General features: G+C 31.4%; 1 protein-coding gene across 1 annotated transcript in view; it reads left to right on the top strand.

Moving 5' to 3' along the window:
- Positions 1–18,425, top strand: part of LOC106461219 (triple functional domain protein-like) — a 251,610-nt gene that overhangs the window by 63,342 nt on the left and 169,843 nt on the right. The window contains exons 6-13 of the mRNA XM_022388075.1: positions 1,468–1,581; positions 2,030–2,226; positions 4,075–4,315; positions 5,323–5,445; positions 5,614–5,805; positions 8,219–8,350; positions 12,913–13,005; positions 17,153–17,374. Coding sequence (XP_022243783.1) covers positions 1,468–1,581; positions 2,030–2,226; positions 4,075–4,315; positions 5,323–5,445; positions 5,614–5,805; positions 8,219–8,350; positions 12,913–13,005; positions 17,153–17,374 — 1,314 coding nt within the window. The remainder of the gene's footprint in view (positions 1–1,467; positions 1,582–2,029; positions 2,227–4,074; positions 4,316–5,322; positions 5,446–5,613; positions 5,806–8,218; positions 8,351–12,912; positions 13,006–17,152; positions 17,375–18,425) is intronic.

Raw genomic sequence — 18,425 nt, forward strand, 5'->3', positions numbered from 1 at the left:
GTGAAAACAACTGTTAATGAAGAACAGCTTTGAAAATAACTACAGGCAAAGTTTAAATACCTTAGGATAGAGAAGATTATATGATATTTATGCCAATGCAAAGTAAATTATATGGTGTGAGATGTGATTTATGGTTTGAGGAGAAAGTGGTTAGATGTAGCTCTTGCAGAAGAAACACTGCAATTTAGTGGGAAGTTTAGAAGACTTGGGAATAAACGACAAATGTGGAAATTCTGTGTAGTTTCTTTTTACATTTATGATATATGAGATTGTTTTTAAATTAGATTATATTTATTTGAATGTTATGTCAATTTTCTTCCATGCCTTGTTAGGCAAAATGTTCCATTACTCAAATCTTTATTTATTGAGTATATTATTAAATTCATTGTATTCAACAGGAATAAAAGAACTTGTAAAAAATGAAAAAATGTTTTATTTAATAGATGTAAATTGATTTTGTCCATGTACTTAGTCAGACCTGACACCAGTTTGAAAGATTTGGTCTTAGGTTGTTGTTGAATCTTTGTCAATTAATACCGTGTATTTTAGGATTTATAGCTGTATGTGATGATTACTTCAGTTGGTAAATTAAAGTTTCAAAAGATATGCAGTAATGAAAATCATTTTAGACTGAAAATCAGACTAGATATATAAAATGGAACATTGTAAAAAAGATTTAAATTCTAAGATGAAGGAAAGGGCTAAACAGAAGCCATATCTAGGCGAAGATCTTTGTGAAACAAAGGTTATATTTAATCAAAAAACAAACCATATTTATTCATAGTAATCCATGAAAGATAAGATTAATTTATAGGAAGTATCTTATGAATTATGTTTCGGCAAAATAACTCCTGAAAAACATGTAGAGTCAAGAGTATATCTCTTGGAACTCCAAACATTGTTTAATTAAACATATTTTTTTGTCATTGAAACTAAGTTTGAATTAACAAAGTTCTATCTGAATAGTGATAAAATGGCTGTTAATGAATAAGTGGTAAAAAACCATCCAACATTTAAAGTTTCTGCTCTTGTATAGAACTTGCCAGCATTGCTAAGTTTCTCTACAGGATTTTATGACAGTACATGATTTTATCTCCTCTTGTAAAAACCTTTACTTTTATTGCTGCAATCATTAGAAACTCGTTCAAATATGGTTATGAAACTTTTCTAGATGCTGAAGTTAAATGCAATTGAATACAAATTTGATATGTTTTTAGTCTTAAGAATTATTATATATTGGCAGCATGGAATGTCTAGTACTAAATTTATAGACTTACAGAGGGTTTGTGCATTTGTGTTGTTTTTGACGTGGTTAAAGTTGTCCCTGATGTTTCATTCTGTAATTAACATAAATGTTTTATTGCCTGATGTGTTGGATTTGACTAAGTGGACATGCTCTCAGAATACACTTTTATTGTTTAGGAATTTAGGTATAAGCTGATAGATTGTTTCTTTTCATTTTATTAGACAAGCATGATATCACTAGAAACTCTATCTAAATATATTGACCAGTCACAATTGACCAGTGACCTAGATGGTACATTACCATATGATCACAATCAGTGGATTGAACTGAGATTGGTAAGTAGAAATGATTTACTTACAATATATAAGTATTGCATTTAACAAGTGGTTTATTTATATGTTGTGGGGGCTGGTAAACAAATAGTTTCTATGCAACCATGGAAAAATGAGAATCTTTTTTTTTTTCTTTATTCATCCATTATATATACATAATATGTTGATTTAGACTTTGACCTCCCTCCTGGAGATATTTCTATGGACGCCCATGTTTACAACATATAAGTTTAGTGTTAGTGGTCTATGTTCAGATGGTAGACTGGTAAACAGTAATTTATTTATTTATTTATTATAACTGATAATAAGTATGTTACATAAACTTAATAAGTATACTTCAAAGTTACTCATGTTTTGTGTTTTTAATAAGTATACTTCAAAGTTACTCATGTTTTGTGTTTTTAATAAGTATACTTCAAAGTTACTAACATTTTGCATTTTTACTTTTCAGAGCTTAGAGAGTTTTGTATCTAAAACATTGGATGTAATGGAACGAATGGATAGGATCAAAGATGACCTCTTGAGGAATGACTTTGCTAGCGATATCAGTGGAGCCAAGAGAATGGTTGAAGAACATAACAGCATGAAAAAAGTTGTACAAACTCCATTGGAAAACATTGATTATGAAGGTCAACAAGTATTACACAGGTATTGTAATTTGTTTTATAAGTTATTCATTAGCTAACGATGGAGATGTAGTATGCAGATATTATGATTGTAACACTTTCATAACTTTGAAAATGGATATATATCTTTATTTAGGTGTGTTCAGGTCAAATTTTAAAAAGTACGAGTAGTTGTAATAAGATAGTCCGTTTAAACAAGATGTGCCCAAAAATAAGTTATGCTAAACCTATTGTTAAGCTTCTTGTACACAAAAAGAGATCACTCCAAGACATCCATATCTTCTCTGATGGTTATAAATTTGTCTTTGAGTAACTTGGCTAGTATAGTGATTACATTGAAAATTAGAATTGTGAGAGAAATCTGGTTTTACTTTCTCCATCAGAGGTAATGATCTCATGAAATTTCTCACAAGTCATTCTGGGAAGTTCTAATGGAGATTAGGATTGTGTACAATCTTAAATAAAGTAGAAACTCCTTCCAGAGACTAAAGTAGATAAGGTTGAATATCAAAGTCATTATCCTGTACATGCTCAGATTCCATCTCTATATTACGCTAAAAACTAGTTTTACTGAATGCAGCCACAGTTCTTTGCTTTGGACTTCCTACACATCATGAGGTCATAATACTTGCTAACTCATAGATTTTCAGGCTGAGCAGAAGTGAAGCAAAATATCAGTGTTTTTTCACTATTGTTTTACTTTTAGGTTATATCTCTTAAAACATTTTGTAAAAGTATGTTATGACAAACTGTAAACATTACATTTCTAGAAAATAAATAGAATGATAAATCCTTTAAGTAGTTAAATTGGACATAGATCATCTTTCATCGGCATGCTATTGTATTGGATGTTGTGATTTGCAATAACTAATCTCTGTTCTGTTTTAGATTTGGAAATATTTTTTATTTCTTTATCTGTATTGGTCTTTACTTTTGAACTCTTCCATATCTGTTATGGGTTACCTATAGTTATTTGAATAAAAAGTAGCTTATTTCACATAATAACTTAGATCACTGGGTATAGTGCTAACAGCTGACACAATCAGTGTACTAGGATCACTGGGTGTAGTATTAATAGCTTACACAGTCAGTTTACCAAGCTAACTTAGATCACTGGAAGTATTATTAACAGATGACATAATAAGTGTACCAGACTCAAATAGATCACTGGGTGAAGTATTATCAGCTGAATTAGTCAGGGGGGAATTATTGACAGCTGAATTAATCAGTATACCAGGCCAACTTAGATCACTGGGCAAAGCATCTACAGCTGGCATAATTAGTGTACCAGGTTAACTTAGATCATTGGGTGAAATACTAACAGGCTATGTAGTATATTATCCAGGCTATTAACATGATAACCGGATCAAGTAATAATAGGTGTAATGAGCATTGCTTGATAACTTAGGTTACTTTGGTCAATTTTAATAATTGACCTAATCCATGCTCCAAGTTAACATAGTCTGTAGGATAAAATATTACGAACTGGCACAGTGTGTTTCAGTCTCATTTCTAGAATTAAGTATTAACAACATTGACAAAATCTGTGTTCATGGTGAAATTAGTGTATCTGAGATAATCTGTGTTCCAGACTAATGTAGGTTTCTGAATGGAATATTTCTAGCTGCTGTAATGAATTCAAGGTTACCTAGGTTTTTTTTTGTTCAATATTGATGGCTGATATAACTTGTATTGCAAACTGGGTAATGTATTAACAACTGACATAGTCTATATTTTAGGCAAAATTAATGTGCATTCTCGACTAAGTTATATCCATTTGTGAAATAAATGAACATTTGACATAATATCTTTTTTCAAGTTAACTTAGACTACTAGTTTAGGTTTAATAGCTGACAAACTTATGTTCCAGGCTAAGTTATGCAACTGGTGGAAGTAGTGGAGGATCTTGTGATTCAGGTTATTCTAGCAGGGATAGTGCACCTCCCACAATGGCTGGAAACACGGATTTTCAATGTGCAATTTCCCATGTTATGCAGTTATTGGATGATGTCCATGTCACACAAAGGCATCTGGGTCAGTTATGGCATGTCCGAAAGAACAAACTTGAACAGTGCTATCAAGTACGAATGTTTGAACAAGATGCTCAGAAGGTTAGTTATTATTTTTTAAGATTTTTTACTTTTAAGGTAATACTTTTGTTTTCTAGTTTTATCATTTTCATTAAAGTCTGATGTTAATTCAAATACTAAAGATTTATTACATACACCATTTTTTTTAAAATTCCTTTCCCATTCTTTTTCACTATACAAATTTTGTTTTAGAAGTCAACAGTTTGATGTTTTACAGAACCACTTTTAGATAATTCTGCTGTATTCTGAAAAAATATTAAGGTGAATGCTAGTCTTTATTTATTTTGTAATATAATCATTGTGTTGTTGTGAATGGAATCAGTATTTATAGTGAGTGTGTATACAGTTCAGTGCATTAAAGAAACTTTTAAATCTTGAAATAATATGCATAGTGATTAACTGTTTTTATTGAGGGTTTACCAAATATGGTGTTTGTTCTGAATATATCCTTCATTTAAAACAAATAAATCAGTTTGCATCTGAAATACATATCGGTCTTGCAGGCTCAAAATTAAATAGATTAATGACAAATAGGATGGATTTTATATATCCTACTGGATACATGATGAATGTAACCTTAGAATCCCATCTAGCTGGTTACTATAACTTTATACTTAAACAGAAGTTCTAACACTGATATAAACTTCAATAAATATTTACCACTTTATGAGGACTTTCTTGATTATATTATTTCTTAGGGACAGAATGTTACTCTATTTAAAGTACATTGAACATTTGATTTTACTTGTTCTTTCAATTAGTAAAAACATCATTTTTTCACAAGCATTAACTACAAAGTGTTTGATAATATTTTTTAAAGGTAAAAAATAAAGTGTTCTTCAGTTAACAGTATACTCTAGAGTACCTTTGTTTTTTTGCTGCAGGTGTAAATATATTACTGAGCAGTGAGTAAAAAGTTAAGAAAAACTATAAAAATTGATTTCGGTGTACATTGATATATCCCTTTCTTCAAAATAATGTGTAGTACAGTTTTATACAGTAAAACACTATTTTTTATTCTATTGTAGATGTACGACTGGATCGTTCATAACCTGGATCTCTTTCTAGTCAGATATGTTGAGATTGGTCGTTCCTTTCAAGAAGCTAAAGATATGCAGGAAGAACATAATCATTTAACCATGGCATCAATGGTAAGAAATTATTTTGAAACCTCTTTTTTTTTCTAATCTGATTGTTTCATTAATAATTTACCTAACAACCTATTGAATATTTTAATCTTTTTAATTTTAATCATAAAGGCCTAATTTATAAGCATATATATGTATATAAATTTTTGTTGTTGTCATCTGCTTGTACAGAATGTCTACACAACCATCAACCGTATCCTCACAGCAGCATCCAGGCTGATTGACTCGGGCCACTATGCTAGTAGTGCTATCCAACAAACTGCAGCTCGTTTGGACAATGCCTGGAAGCAGTTTGCAGCAGGGTTGGATGAAAGAACAACTGTATTGTCTCTGTCTGTATTGTTTCACCAGAAAGCTGAACAGGTAATGTGTAAGAGCTGATATATTGTATGGAAAACCAGGTTTTTCACTGCACTGCTTGATTACAAAGCTGAGCAAGTAAGTTAAAGTCTAACACATTGATATTTAAGTTGAATGGGTAGAAAGCTTGTTTTACTGCTGTTTCATCAGAAAGCTGACAAGGTAATTTAAAAACAAAAGATTTTAACTGGGACATGAGTATATAAATAGCTGTGTTTTGTACTCTTTCATTACTTGTTTTACTGCTTGGGAATCCATGTCATATACTATTTTATTAGAATGCTAAGAAATAATGTAAAACCTGATATAATTCTTTGTATTATGGTTGTTTTGCTATTGCTTCATGAGAAAGCTGGGAAGCTAATTAAAAGCTACTGTTTTTCACTGGACAGGCATGTGTTTGTGTGTATAGAAAATTATGTTGTGTACTGTTTCCTTAAAAGGAGAACATCTAACTTAAAAAAAGCTAAAGTATTTACTGGATTCTGGATGTTTAGAAATCCAGGTTATATGTACTATTTAATAAAAAACTAAACATGTAATATAAAACCTGAAGTGTTCAATTGGATGATGAATGTTGCTCATTAGAAAAATTAGCAGCTAATTAAAGCTTTTTTTTTTTCTTACTGGAATGTGAATATATAGAAATCAGTGTTTTATATTGTCTTATTAGAAAATTAGCTAGAAAATTCATGACTTTTAAAAACATTTTCACATTTTACTCTGGCAATAAAAGATTATTGCAACCATCTATAAACTTACTTCATAAGCTTGAGTGATATTAAAATCTTATCACAAATTTTAAAACTTTATGTACACTCTGAACATCTCATCCCACAAATTTTGGTGATATGGTATTGTTATCCCAGTGCAAATATACATTCCCCCTACAAATTCTGATGATATAAGATTGTATTTCAGTCCATAACAGTTACTGTCAGGTTATTGACAGATACATGATGCTTGACTCAGGCTATTGACAGATACATGATGCTTGACTCAGGCTATTGACAGATACATGATGCTTGACTCAGGCTATTGACAGATACATGATGCTTGACTCAGGCTATTGACAGATACATGATGCTTGACTCAGGTTATTGACAGATACATGATGCTTGACTCAGGCTATTGACAGATACATGATGCTTGACTCAGGCTATTGACAGATACATGATGCTTGACTCAAGCTATTGACAGATACATGATGCTTGACTCAAGCTATTGACAGATACATGATGCTTGACTCAGGCTATTGACAGATACATGATGCTTGACTCAGGCTATTGACAGATACATGATGCTTGACTCAGGCTATTAATATTAACTTCTGATCAGAGCAAGCTACCTACATAAATATTATGTGACTTATTTTGTATGTTTTGATAGTTTAGTGCTTTTACAGTCCATATAATTTGTCACAATTCATAAAATTTACTTCAGCAGCATTTGCATAACTGTCCATTACACGTTCTTTGCAAGCTAATGAAATAAGTAGAATTTGAAATTAACCAAAGTTATGAGGGAAGATCAGAATTGTCAGTTAACCCTTTGTACACAGATGGGGGTCAAAGCATGCATGCCAAAACCTTTAACAGAGTGCCATTCAACCTGATATTATATAGGTGATGTCAGAGATATCAACAATTCATTTTAGCCTACATTGCTGATTTAGTAACAGTTTGTGGTAGAAGAGAGTAAATTTCAGTTATAGTATACAGAGATACTAAAACAAACTGTAGATATGCATTTTGGAGGTTCTAGAAGCTATGCAAATACATTATGCAAACTGTAGGATAGACAAAAGTATTTTTACTCTTCACGTGAACACCACCTTGCACTCTGACTTGTCAGGGTCCGAGTCAGACTAATTGTGTCAGTTCATGGGCATACCTTGAGTACAGATACTTTTGTAACACATTTGATTTTTTTGTATACAGCAGTCTTTTATCCTTTACTAAAAGCTTGCCACATTTTGTGTAGATAAGTGTCATAAGGAATTATAATTGACATTTCTTCTCTGACCAATTCCATGCACATTTGATTAAACAATATTTCCAGGAAAACTGAGAAGAGTCCAGTTAACCAGTGTTTCTAGGAATGTTCAAAACTGTCAGTTATCCAGTGTTTCTAGGAATGTTCAAAACTATCAGTTATCCAGTGTTTCTAGGAATGTTCAAAACTATCAGTTATCCAGTGTTTCTAGGAATGTTCAAAACTGTCAGTTATCCAGTGTTTCTCTGGGAATTCAGAATTGTCAGTTAACCAATGTTTTGAGGAAGTTAGTTAGTTAAAGGAATTATTTTAAGGCACTTATACCTTTCTTAGAAAGTTAGTTAAATTAAAATAGTTATATGACATTATATGCTTTTTTGCAGGTTATTTTTTATTATTCAGTTTGTTTTTATTCCCATAGTATTTAAACAACGTTCCCTCCTGGACTCAGAATTGTCAATTAACTAATGTTCCAAGAGAAGTTTCAGAGCTAGAAGAACTGATTCATCAGCATCAAAATTTTTATGAAGAAATATGCCAAGCTTACACAGAAGTAAGTGTGTATGTATGTGAACATAGAGCTAGTAGTGAGATATTTAAATACCAAATATCTATTAAGAGTTAGTAAAGTATTTTATTGAGTTAATTAGCTTGTACTTACAGTTAATAAAAGTGTTTTGTTTTGTAATGTGCACTTAATCTATCAGTGTCACTTCCATGCTGTCATTGATTCAAGTCTAGGTGTTTGTCCTTCTAATGTGAAGTGGAAGCTGTAGGAAAGAAAACATGTGTCATTAAACAAATTAACTAACCTTACTTAAAAGTGAGGTGTTTTATTACATTCACTTACTCAAAATTTTAAAATACATCAGAAGATTTATTATGTAAATCTAATATAGTATACACCAGTCAGTCACTCTTTGCTGTGCTATTGCAGTGAGAGCATGTCAAATGGCTTAACCAGTGGAAAAAATGTCCTCAAACCTGTCTTTGCTGTAAAATCAAACAAGTCTTATTTTAAAGTTAAATACTTGGCTATATTTAAGATCTAACATAAACAAACCTCTAAGTGACTATAATAGAAAAATCTATAGAAATTAATCTGTAACTATCAAAGAAGAAGAAGATAAAATGAGCAACTATACAATAAAATATAATATGAAAATTTTAAAGTTATGAAACTGCCAGTGAAGGGGATGATGTCAACACACAAAGTAAGGGCAATGGGAAGCCACTCTTCAAAACTGGCTGAAAATTCACATGTAAACTGGGGAAAAAATTCTTAATTAATAATAATAATCAGCACATAGAGAAAAGTTGATGATTATTCACAGTTGCCATGCCCTCTGATTATTTTCCAGTTGATTTCAACAACACCTGATTGATCCCATGAAAGTCACTTTTCACAGTTTTTTTGTGATTAACAACTTGTTTTTCTTTAGTGTAACTCAATGCACATGGGTGGGGGCCAAAATGTGCATGTCACAACGTTTTACAGAGTTATGTACAAAATTTGATTAAAAAATTTTATTTTAGATTTGTGTCAGTAAATTTGACATTAAAATGTAGTTTATAATTGAAATTTGAACATTATGTAAGTTTTAATTTTAGTTTTTACAGGAAATATTTATATAAATTCTCAAATTTCACTTCTTTATCACATGACACTTATTTGCTCTGAATTGTGCATTTTCTACTTACTAACCACCCATGTATAATGTCCCGAGTTTAACATAAGTTACACATTTTAGTATATGCATATATTACTAAGGCAGAATCTAATTTTATAGTATCTAATCTGCTTTATTTATGGAGGTATACAGTTTCTCTTTCTCAAATTGCTAGTAATTCATTTGCTATTGCATCATTTGTAACCAATTGAAAGACAAAGTTTTAATTTACCAAAGATGTATAGTGCTAGCTTTTTATTCTGACAGCTTTTCAGTTATTTTGCCAACAGATTCAAAGCTGCTGTTACCAAAGTCAGATCAATCAGCTAAAGAAATTATTTTAAGGCACTTATACCTTTGTTAGAAAGCCAGTTAAATTATGATAGTTATAGGACATTGTATGCTTTCTGCATGTTATTATTTAGTGTTCTTAGGTGCATATTTGAAATAAATAAAAATTATTTGACTTAGTAGTACCATCATTACAACAAGTAGGCTTAAGTTTCATTAGTTGGCCAACAGTAAAAAACTAGAGACCAAACATAAGTATTAAATTTCTAATTTTTGTATGTATATTTGTTTATTTATTGTTATATATATAGCTGACCCCATGTACACAGGATTACACCATGGCCATGGGTTACTTCTGATTTTAGACAGTAACCTAGAACAGTATTTTTACCTGTGATGAATTTCTGGGTACTTAATATGACTTAGCCCTTTTTGGATAAGGGGTATCACTGATACCCCCTAGATTGTTTTTATCTCACAGTGAAATAGAGTTGGAATTATTATTTTTACTTAAATTCTTGACACCTCGAAGATGCTCACTGGTCCAGAGAGGGTTAATTTTCTGTCAGTTTGCTATATTCATATTTTATAAGTAATTTAATTATTGAGTGGCTAAGTGTGTGAGGTCACCAGCTAGTGAATGTCATTACCTAGCTGCAGTTTTGGGTATGTAGCCTTAGAAGTGAATTACACACAAATAATTATATTATTGTCTGTATTTCCTTGTTGTCAGCATTCATTTTAGTTTGTATTTACCTTTGACTATTTTAAAGCCATAATAATGTCAATAGATTTTAAGAAACAATGCTATTCTAGGTTACTTACATACATTGAATTTGGAACTTGCTACTCTGGAACAAGAAAGGCAACTTTCCTATTTGTCTTTTCCATTATCATCAAATGTTAAGTAGAAAACTTCTTTCAGTACATCATTGTAAGAGGTTTCTCAGTCATGCTCTGAAAGTATGTTGGTTTTCTGCAACCCATGTTCAAAATTGAGTTAATATAATGGAATAATAGCTTTGCTGATGGCTAATAGTACTTGCTCCATCATTGATTATGTCTACTCTTATAGTCATGATTAAGCTTCTGCCAAGGAGAGTGAAGTAAATGCTAGTTTTTTACAGACCCATTGTAATATGTGAATGTTGTTTCCAAGACCATCTTTAAACATATTAAAGGCACAAAAGTCCATGTGGATGAGGGTATTGCTCCAGATTGGCTTGGGTTGTGGTTTCAGAGCCATTGCTGTTCTAAATGCTCTTCTGTACAAGTCCCTTCACTTTCATAGAAGGTTCATTTCTTCTTAGTGTTTTGTTCTTTGGATCTCTATCATTAAATAACATTACTAGGCCAATATCTATCCATGGAAAGGATTGTGAAACACTCCTCCAGCTATAAATATCTGTCATGGCATTGCATGTTGAATTGTCAGGAATTTCTTGTAAATTAAGTGTACAGGTGCTAAACATGTTGCTTGTGGCTCCAAAACTTGCATTTTTAGCAACATTTCACTGCATCAGCTAAGAATATCATTTTTAAAGTTTGAATAATTAGACTTCGGATATGCTTTTGTAGTTAGAAATTAGTAAAGATTAATATTTAAAGAATTGTTTCATATTCTACTGCAGAAATGGGGTATATATGTTTCAGCTAACTCACTCAACATAAATAGAAAAACATTGAAATTAATATAGAGAAGTGCAACAAACGTTTAAACACTATACAAAAGTCATTCCAACTAAATAATACATCTAAAACTTTACATTACAATTAATAATGAATTTTTGAAAGATACCTCATGAGTACTTTAATCAAGTGAAGTGAGATTCCTAACATACTTAGAGCCAATAAAGCAAGTTGTCTAGTGGTTTGTTTAGATAACAAAATATTTGTAGAAAGTATTGTGATATTTGATAAAACCAAGCAGCTTAGTTGACTAAAGTTACCTGCCTGATAAATAAGGTCACAAGTTCAAATCCTGCTGGGTCTTGGGTTTTACTTTTTCTAAGAGTTTAACACTGTGTAGTGATGTACCACCTTTAAATACTATCAGTCAACAGGTTATCCAACAAGAAAATGTTTTCTGCTTTGTTTGAAATAAAGCTGTATGTTTCATAAAAAATGAATTATCAAGAAAAGTTATTTATTACCTTTCAGACCATCCCGAATTTTAGTCAAAGTTCCTGTTTACTAAATTGGTAGATGCTAACCATGGGAAGTATTAGTTCGAAATGTCAGTAACTTCAATCCTTTCATCATTTGTAGTTATGCTGTAATGGTCTTAATTTAGATAAGTCATTTACTATGTAGGTAAAATAGGTGCATTAAGATATTAAAGTTTAAAGATAATCACAGAATATGCTGTTATATTGTAAATTCTAAATTTATATATATATATATAACTTTATGATCACATTAAAAGTAGTTTAAATGCATGCTGCTTCATTATGATTAGCAAAAGGTTTGACTTCAGAATCTTTATCAATTTAATATAAATTTGCTAAGAAAGGAATTATATCCCATCAGTGAGAAAATGTGATTTTAAACTATAGTTTTGATGTATACCAAAAAACTAGTGATGTTGTGACATCATTTTCTGTGAGTTGCTCCTACATTTTCATTTAAATTACCATTTATTAATTTTATTGCTAGAGTATAACAGGGTTTTGGCTGTGTCATTTTAACACCAATCAGCTTCGTATAGTTTTGGCTTAATCATTTTTATTCGTTAAAAATTTGGATTTGACTAAATAAAACCAAAATCTTCATCAATATAGTATTTCACTCCAGTGAAGCTCATTACTTTAAAAAGTCTCTGTATATATTTTCTGTTTTATTTTTCATTCTCTTTACCATCAGTGTTCTAAAATTGAAATTGGTTTATTGGTATGTCAGTAGATGTATAAAAATTAAAAATTCAAACATTTTTGTAATATTATTTTGCTTTTTTATAAGCTTGACAACTCGTTAGATATATAGATAATTTCTACAAGTTAGCTTTCTTTAATTTGAAGACTAAACAATAGTACTTGTTATTTTAGGAAGTACTTGACAAGTAGAACAATGTAGGTAATGGATCCTGATTGTTAACCTCCCCTGCAAAACCTTATTAGTGATAGCTGTCTGTCTATCTTTTGTAATTATTGTGTAGGTTCATAGCACCAGTAAAAAGTTACTCTACCAGTTGGACCACTTGGTGCAGGTATGCCATCAGCCCAAGACTGAAGGATCAACCCATAAACATGTAGGACACTCTGTTCTCTAGATGATGCATGTTTTCTATGATTGTGTAGGGCTTCTTGTTTTCTAGATGATCCATGTTCTCTATTAACATCTAGGACATCCTTTTTCTAGATATGCATCTTTTCTACAATAGCATAAAATTCCCTATTTTCTAGATGATGCATGTTTTTTTATAAATGCATAAGTCTTTTTGTTTTCCAGATGATTCAGTATTTCTATTCATATTTAGGACTTCCTGTTTACTAGATGATGCATGTTTTCTGTGCATAGGATTTCTGGTTTTCTGGATGATGTATGTCTTGTATAAATGCATAGAACTTCCTGTTCTGTAGATTATGTATGTTTTTTGTATGTTTTATGTTAACATGTAGGGCTTCTTGTCCTTCAGATGATGCATATTTCCTATAAACATGTAGAACATCTGATTCTCTATATGATACATGTTTTCTCTAAATATGTAGAACATCTGATTCTCTATAAGATGCATCTTTTATATAACTGTGTAGAACATCTGATTCTCTATATGATGCATGTTTTTCTAAATGTATGGAACATCTAATTTTCTATAAGATGCATGTTTTCTCTAAATGTTTAGAACATCTGGTTCTCTAGATGATGCATGTTTTGTATAAATGTGAAGAACATCTGGTTCTCCAGATGATGCATGTTTTATATAAATGTGTAGAACATCTGGTTCTTTAGATGATGCATGTTTTGTATAAATGTGTAGAACATCTAGTTCTCTAGATGATGCATCTTTTGTATAAATGTGTAGAACATCTGATTCTCTAAATGATGCATCTTTTGTATAAATGTGCAGAACATATAATTCTCTAAATGATGCATGTTTTGTATAAATTTGTAGAATGTCTGGTTCTCTAAATGATGCATGTTTTGTATAAATGTGTAGAACATCTGGTTCTCCAGATGATGCATGTTTTATATAAATGTGTATAACATCTGGTTCTCCAGATGATGCATGTTTTATATAAATGTGCAGAACATCTGGTTCTCTAGATGATGCATGTCTTATATAAATGTGCAGAACATCTGGTTCTCTAGATGATGCATGTTTTGTATAAAACATCTGGTTCTTTAGATGATGCATGTTTTGTATAAAACATCTGGTTCTTTAGATGATGCATCTTTTGTATAAATGTGTAGAACATCTGATTCTCTAGATTATGCATGTTTTATATTAATGTATAGAACATCTGGTTCTCTAGATGATGCATGTTTTCTGTGCTTAGAATTTTTGCTTTTCTTGTGATATCTATTTTCTGTAAATGTGTAGGACTTCCTGTTTTGTAGGTGATATATATTTTCTATATATGCATAGAACTTCCTGATCTTGTAATGATGCATGTTTTTTATTGACATGAAAGACTTGTTGTCTAGATGATACACATTTTTTATAAATGTGTAGGACTTCTATTGTGTGACTTCCTGTTCTCTAGTGTTATATATTTTCGTAGACAATTGTCTTTAATAGTTATTGCACGTTTCCTACAAACATGTGTAGGTCATTGTTCTATAGATGATTGATATTTTCTCCAAATTTAGTGTAGTTTCTTTCTAAATGTTGCATTTCACACAATAATCTAGGGCTTTTCTTTAGATGGTGCACGACTACTGTGGAATTCTAGTTGGTGATTCTCTCCTACATACATTTATGAGTATTTTCAGTTCTATGGAGCATGCCTCCTACACACACAGGAGTTTGTTTCTTTAGATGGTGCATACACGTAGGAGTTGCAGGTTTTCAAGTATACTCGTATCTATAGAACATGCCTCCTACAGATATGTAGGACTTGGTTTTTCAAGTATATTCATGTCTATGGATCATGCCCCCCTATAGATAAATGTATTGGATGAGGTTTCACTAGTATAATGGTTTCCAAACTTTTTTCACCGGCAACAACCTAACCCACTTACTTTGATTTGTGCAACACCCCCTGTTGTAGAGTTTTTTTATGTTCTTAATTATTGTCATAATGACACCCTTAGCAACTTGCTGTGACACACAGTTTGGAAACCACTGCTCTAGTATTTTCATATCTGTGAAGCATGCCTCCTACAGACATGTAAGACTTAATTTCTCTATCATTTTCATATTTATGGAACATACCTCCTAAAAACATGTAGGATGTTTTCTGTAGTGTTTTCATATCTATGGAGCATGTCTCCTACAGGACTTCGTTTATCTTGTATTTTTGTATCTATGGAGCAGCATTTCCCAAACTTTTTTAGCCATGGAACACTTTTGAGCCCTAAAACTGTTGACAGAACCCTTAAAAAACATTCTTATGCTAAAACGTTACATCATAAAAAATTATCATAAGAAGAACTTGTTTTTTGTTTTAAAATTCCTCCTGATCTGTGGCTAAGTAGTATCAATACTTGAAATCACTGTCATTTTGTAATGTTACAAAATATTCACAAACTCAAGACTAGTTTGTTGTTTCCTTAAGACATTTTGTTAGACTATCACTAATGGCTGACTTATAGCGAGGCATAAATTAGGCTTTGCCCACAAAATGAAATAGCCAATGACAAAGGGAATACAGGGTGGTACGATTTATGGGCTGATGAGCTTTTAAGCCATACATATACCTGGCCTGCTCCTTTACTCTGACTACACTGCACAAAATGTTCTTGTGGAACTTCTGGATATATCATACAGAACTCCCAGGGTTCCATGGAACATGGTTAGGGAAATGCTGCTATGGAGGATGCCTCCCACAGACATGTAGGACTTAGTTTCCGTAGTATTTTCATATCTATAAAGCATGTCTCCTACAGTCATGTATGACTTAATTTATGTAGTATTTTCATATCTGTGAAGCATGCCTCCTTATAGAACATAGGATTGAGTTTGCTCAATATTTTCGTATGTAGATGTTGCAAGCCTATTACAGACTTGTAGACTTTTTCCTTATGTATTGCATGCTTCCCTTAGATATATATATATGACTTTTTTTTTCTAGATTTTTACAGTTTACTTGGAAACATGAAGAAGTATATATTTCATTTTGATGTTGCAGGCAATTTACAGTCACATAATATTGCATTTTTCTTATAAACATTTTGAACTTTATTCTAGGTCTTCAGCAAATATATATAGGAGTTAGCTTTAACTACACAGTGCACATGTTCTACAGAAATATAGTTGTTTTTTTATTGTATATGCATCTTGTAGGCATACAGGTCTTTTTCTCTAAACCATGCTTGCTTCTTACAAATAAGTAGAATTTTGTTCTATTTTTAATTGATGTATTCTCTTACAAGCATGAATGACTGTTTTCTCAGTGTGTGTCATGTCTGCTATAAACATAAAAACCTTGTTTCTCAACATCCCTCATGACTCTAACAAACATGTTTTTCAGAATGTTTCATGTCTCCTTTAAATGTGAATCACTGTTCTTCAAAATGCCTGAAGTCTCGCAGGACATTAATCACTTTTTTTCAGGATGTTGCATGCTTCTTTAAAACCTGAATGATGGTTCTCTCATTATTTCTCATGTTTTATACAAGTACTTAGGTATGTCTTGCTGATACAGGCCTCCTCCTACAAACATGAAGAATGATTATTTTTAGATCACTCATTTGTATTTCAACCATGTTTTATGTAGATGATGCACACCTCTTACAAACATGTGGAATAGTGTTTGCTAGATTGTGCATGTCTCTTTCGTGATAAACATGTGGTGCTTTTATCTTCGTTGATGCAGATCTCTTACAGTTTTACTCTTCTTTAGATGATTCAAGCCTTTAGAATGAGCATGCCATCTGTCCAACAAAAAATTGTTATATAACTATGTAGTATTTAACTAACATATTGTTATCCATCTTTACAGGTGTTTAGTATAAAATATTTTTAAAATGATAATTTCCACCCTTATATTTATAATTTTATAATATGTTATAGATAGTAAGAGCACATAAAATTTGTAACAATTTTACTGTTGGATCAACCAGATATTTTCTCTCTCTCTCTCTTGTTTAACTAACACGTAATATGTGTTATATTGCAGAAAACTCAAATGTTGTCTGAGCCATATTATATTTATGTGTAAGTTAAATATTTGTTGTATTTGTTTAATTTTAGACTGTATACCTTTATTTATTCGTAATGTATGTCTTTTCAGCAAGTCAGTGAAGGAAAGGTCTTGTTAGCCAACATGAATCATCATGGTAACAATCACTATAGCAACCCAGCTGCTGACTACTCAGAAGGAGCAAAGCATGTACTGTCTGTGATTCATCAGATTTTAGGGAATCATCGGTCACTTGAATCTATATGGCATGCAAAGAAGATCAAGCTACATCAAAGATTGGCCCTAGGTCTCTTTCAGGAGGACGTGAGACAGGTGAGGCTAATAAGCCATGAAAAAAATGAAAATGAATGATAACATTACAAAGAACAAAAAACTGAAGTTTATACAACAGGATCAGCAATGAAATATGTTTTATTTACACATGATATGGTTTGTGAAAGGTTCTTTGTGAGTTGAAACTTTGAACTGAACTAATATTCAGAATCTTTTATATTTTTTATATTGTTAGAAACACTTGTTTTTTAGTAAATCTTCATGTTGTCATCACTAAAAACCTGAGTATGATTTCTCTAATTGGATGTATGTATGGAGATTATTATGTGACTCAATTTTGTATTGGCATTGTCTAGAATGATGGTTTTAGGTATAAGTCTAAAAAGATATGCAGTGATCAATGATTTCATAATGATGCCAAAATTAATGAAAGTGTATAGTAGAAATAATGGTTGCTGAACTAAATATATGTATGTAATCTTTACAGTGACTTAGCAAGGGTTCTCAGCATCTGGGGGCAAAGACACTTTTGGTGCTCCACATCTGAAATGTTTTGATTATTTGTTTTGTGACTCATTACTCACTTAATGACAATAACATAAAGAATTAATTATCGCCTTACACAAGCCTAAAATAAAGTCACAATATAACATCTCACGATATCACAACTGTAAACCTGGAACTAATGAAGTATAGCCTACTAGGTGTACTTACATAATTGGTAAACCATTTTGATATTTATGTCATCCACTATTGTTCAAAGTCACATAGCTAGAGTAATCTTTCAAGCATGCAGAATAAATTTTTGTTATATCCCTAGTTTTGAAACTTATGTTTTGTGTGAGAGACTGGTCACTTGTGGTGTACATGGATTATAAAACAGATTGATAAAATACTACTTAAGTTTACAAATAAAAAATTTTATTAGTTTACAAAACTGTACATATACTTAACTAAATCTTGTACAGGTAGCATTCTGGTATTCATGGTTACATTACATGAACCTTTCATGCTTTTGCTGCTGCAAATGCATCAATTAAACTATCAAAATTTAAGTTATTAAGTATGTCTTTTTCAGTACTTAATATTT

This window comes from Limulus polyphemus, unplaced genomic scaffold (genome assembly GCF_000517525.1).
Source record: "Limulus polyphemus unplaced genomic scaffold, Limulus_polyphemus-2.1.2 Scaffold916, whole genome shotgun sequence".
In the NCBI taxonomy this organism is placed as follows: domain Eukaryota; kingdom Metazoa; phylum Arthropoda; class Merostomata; order Xiphosura; family Limulidae; genus Limulus; species Limulus polyphemus.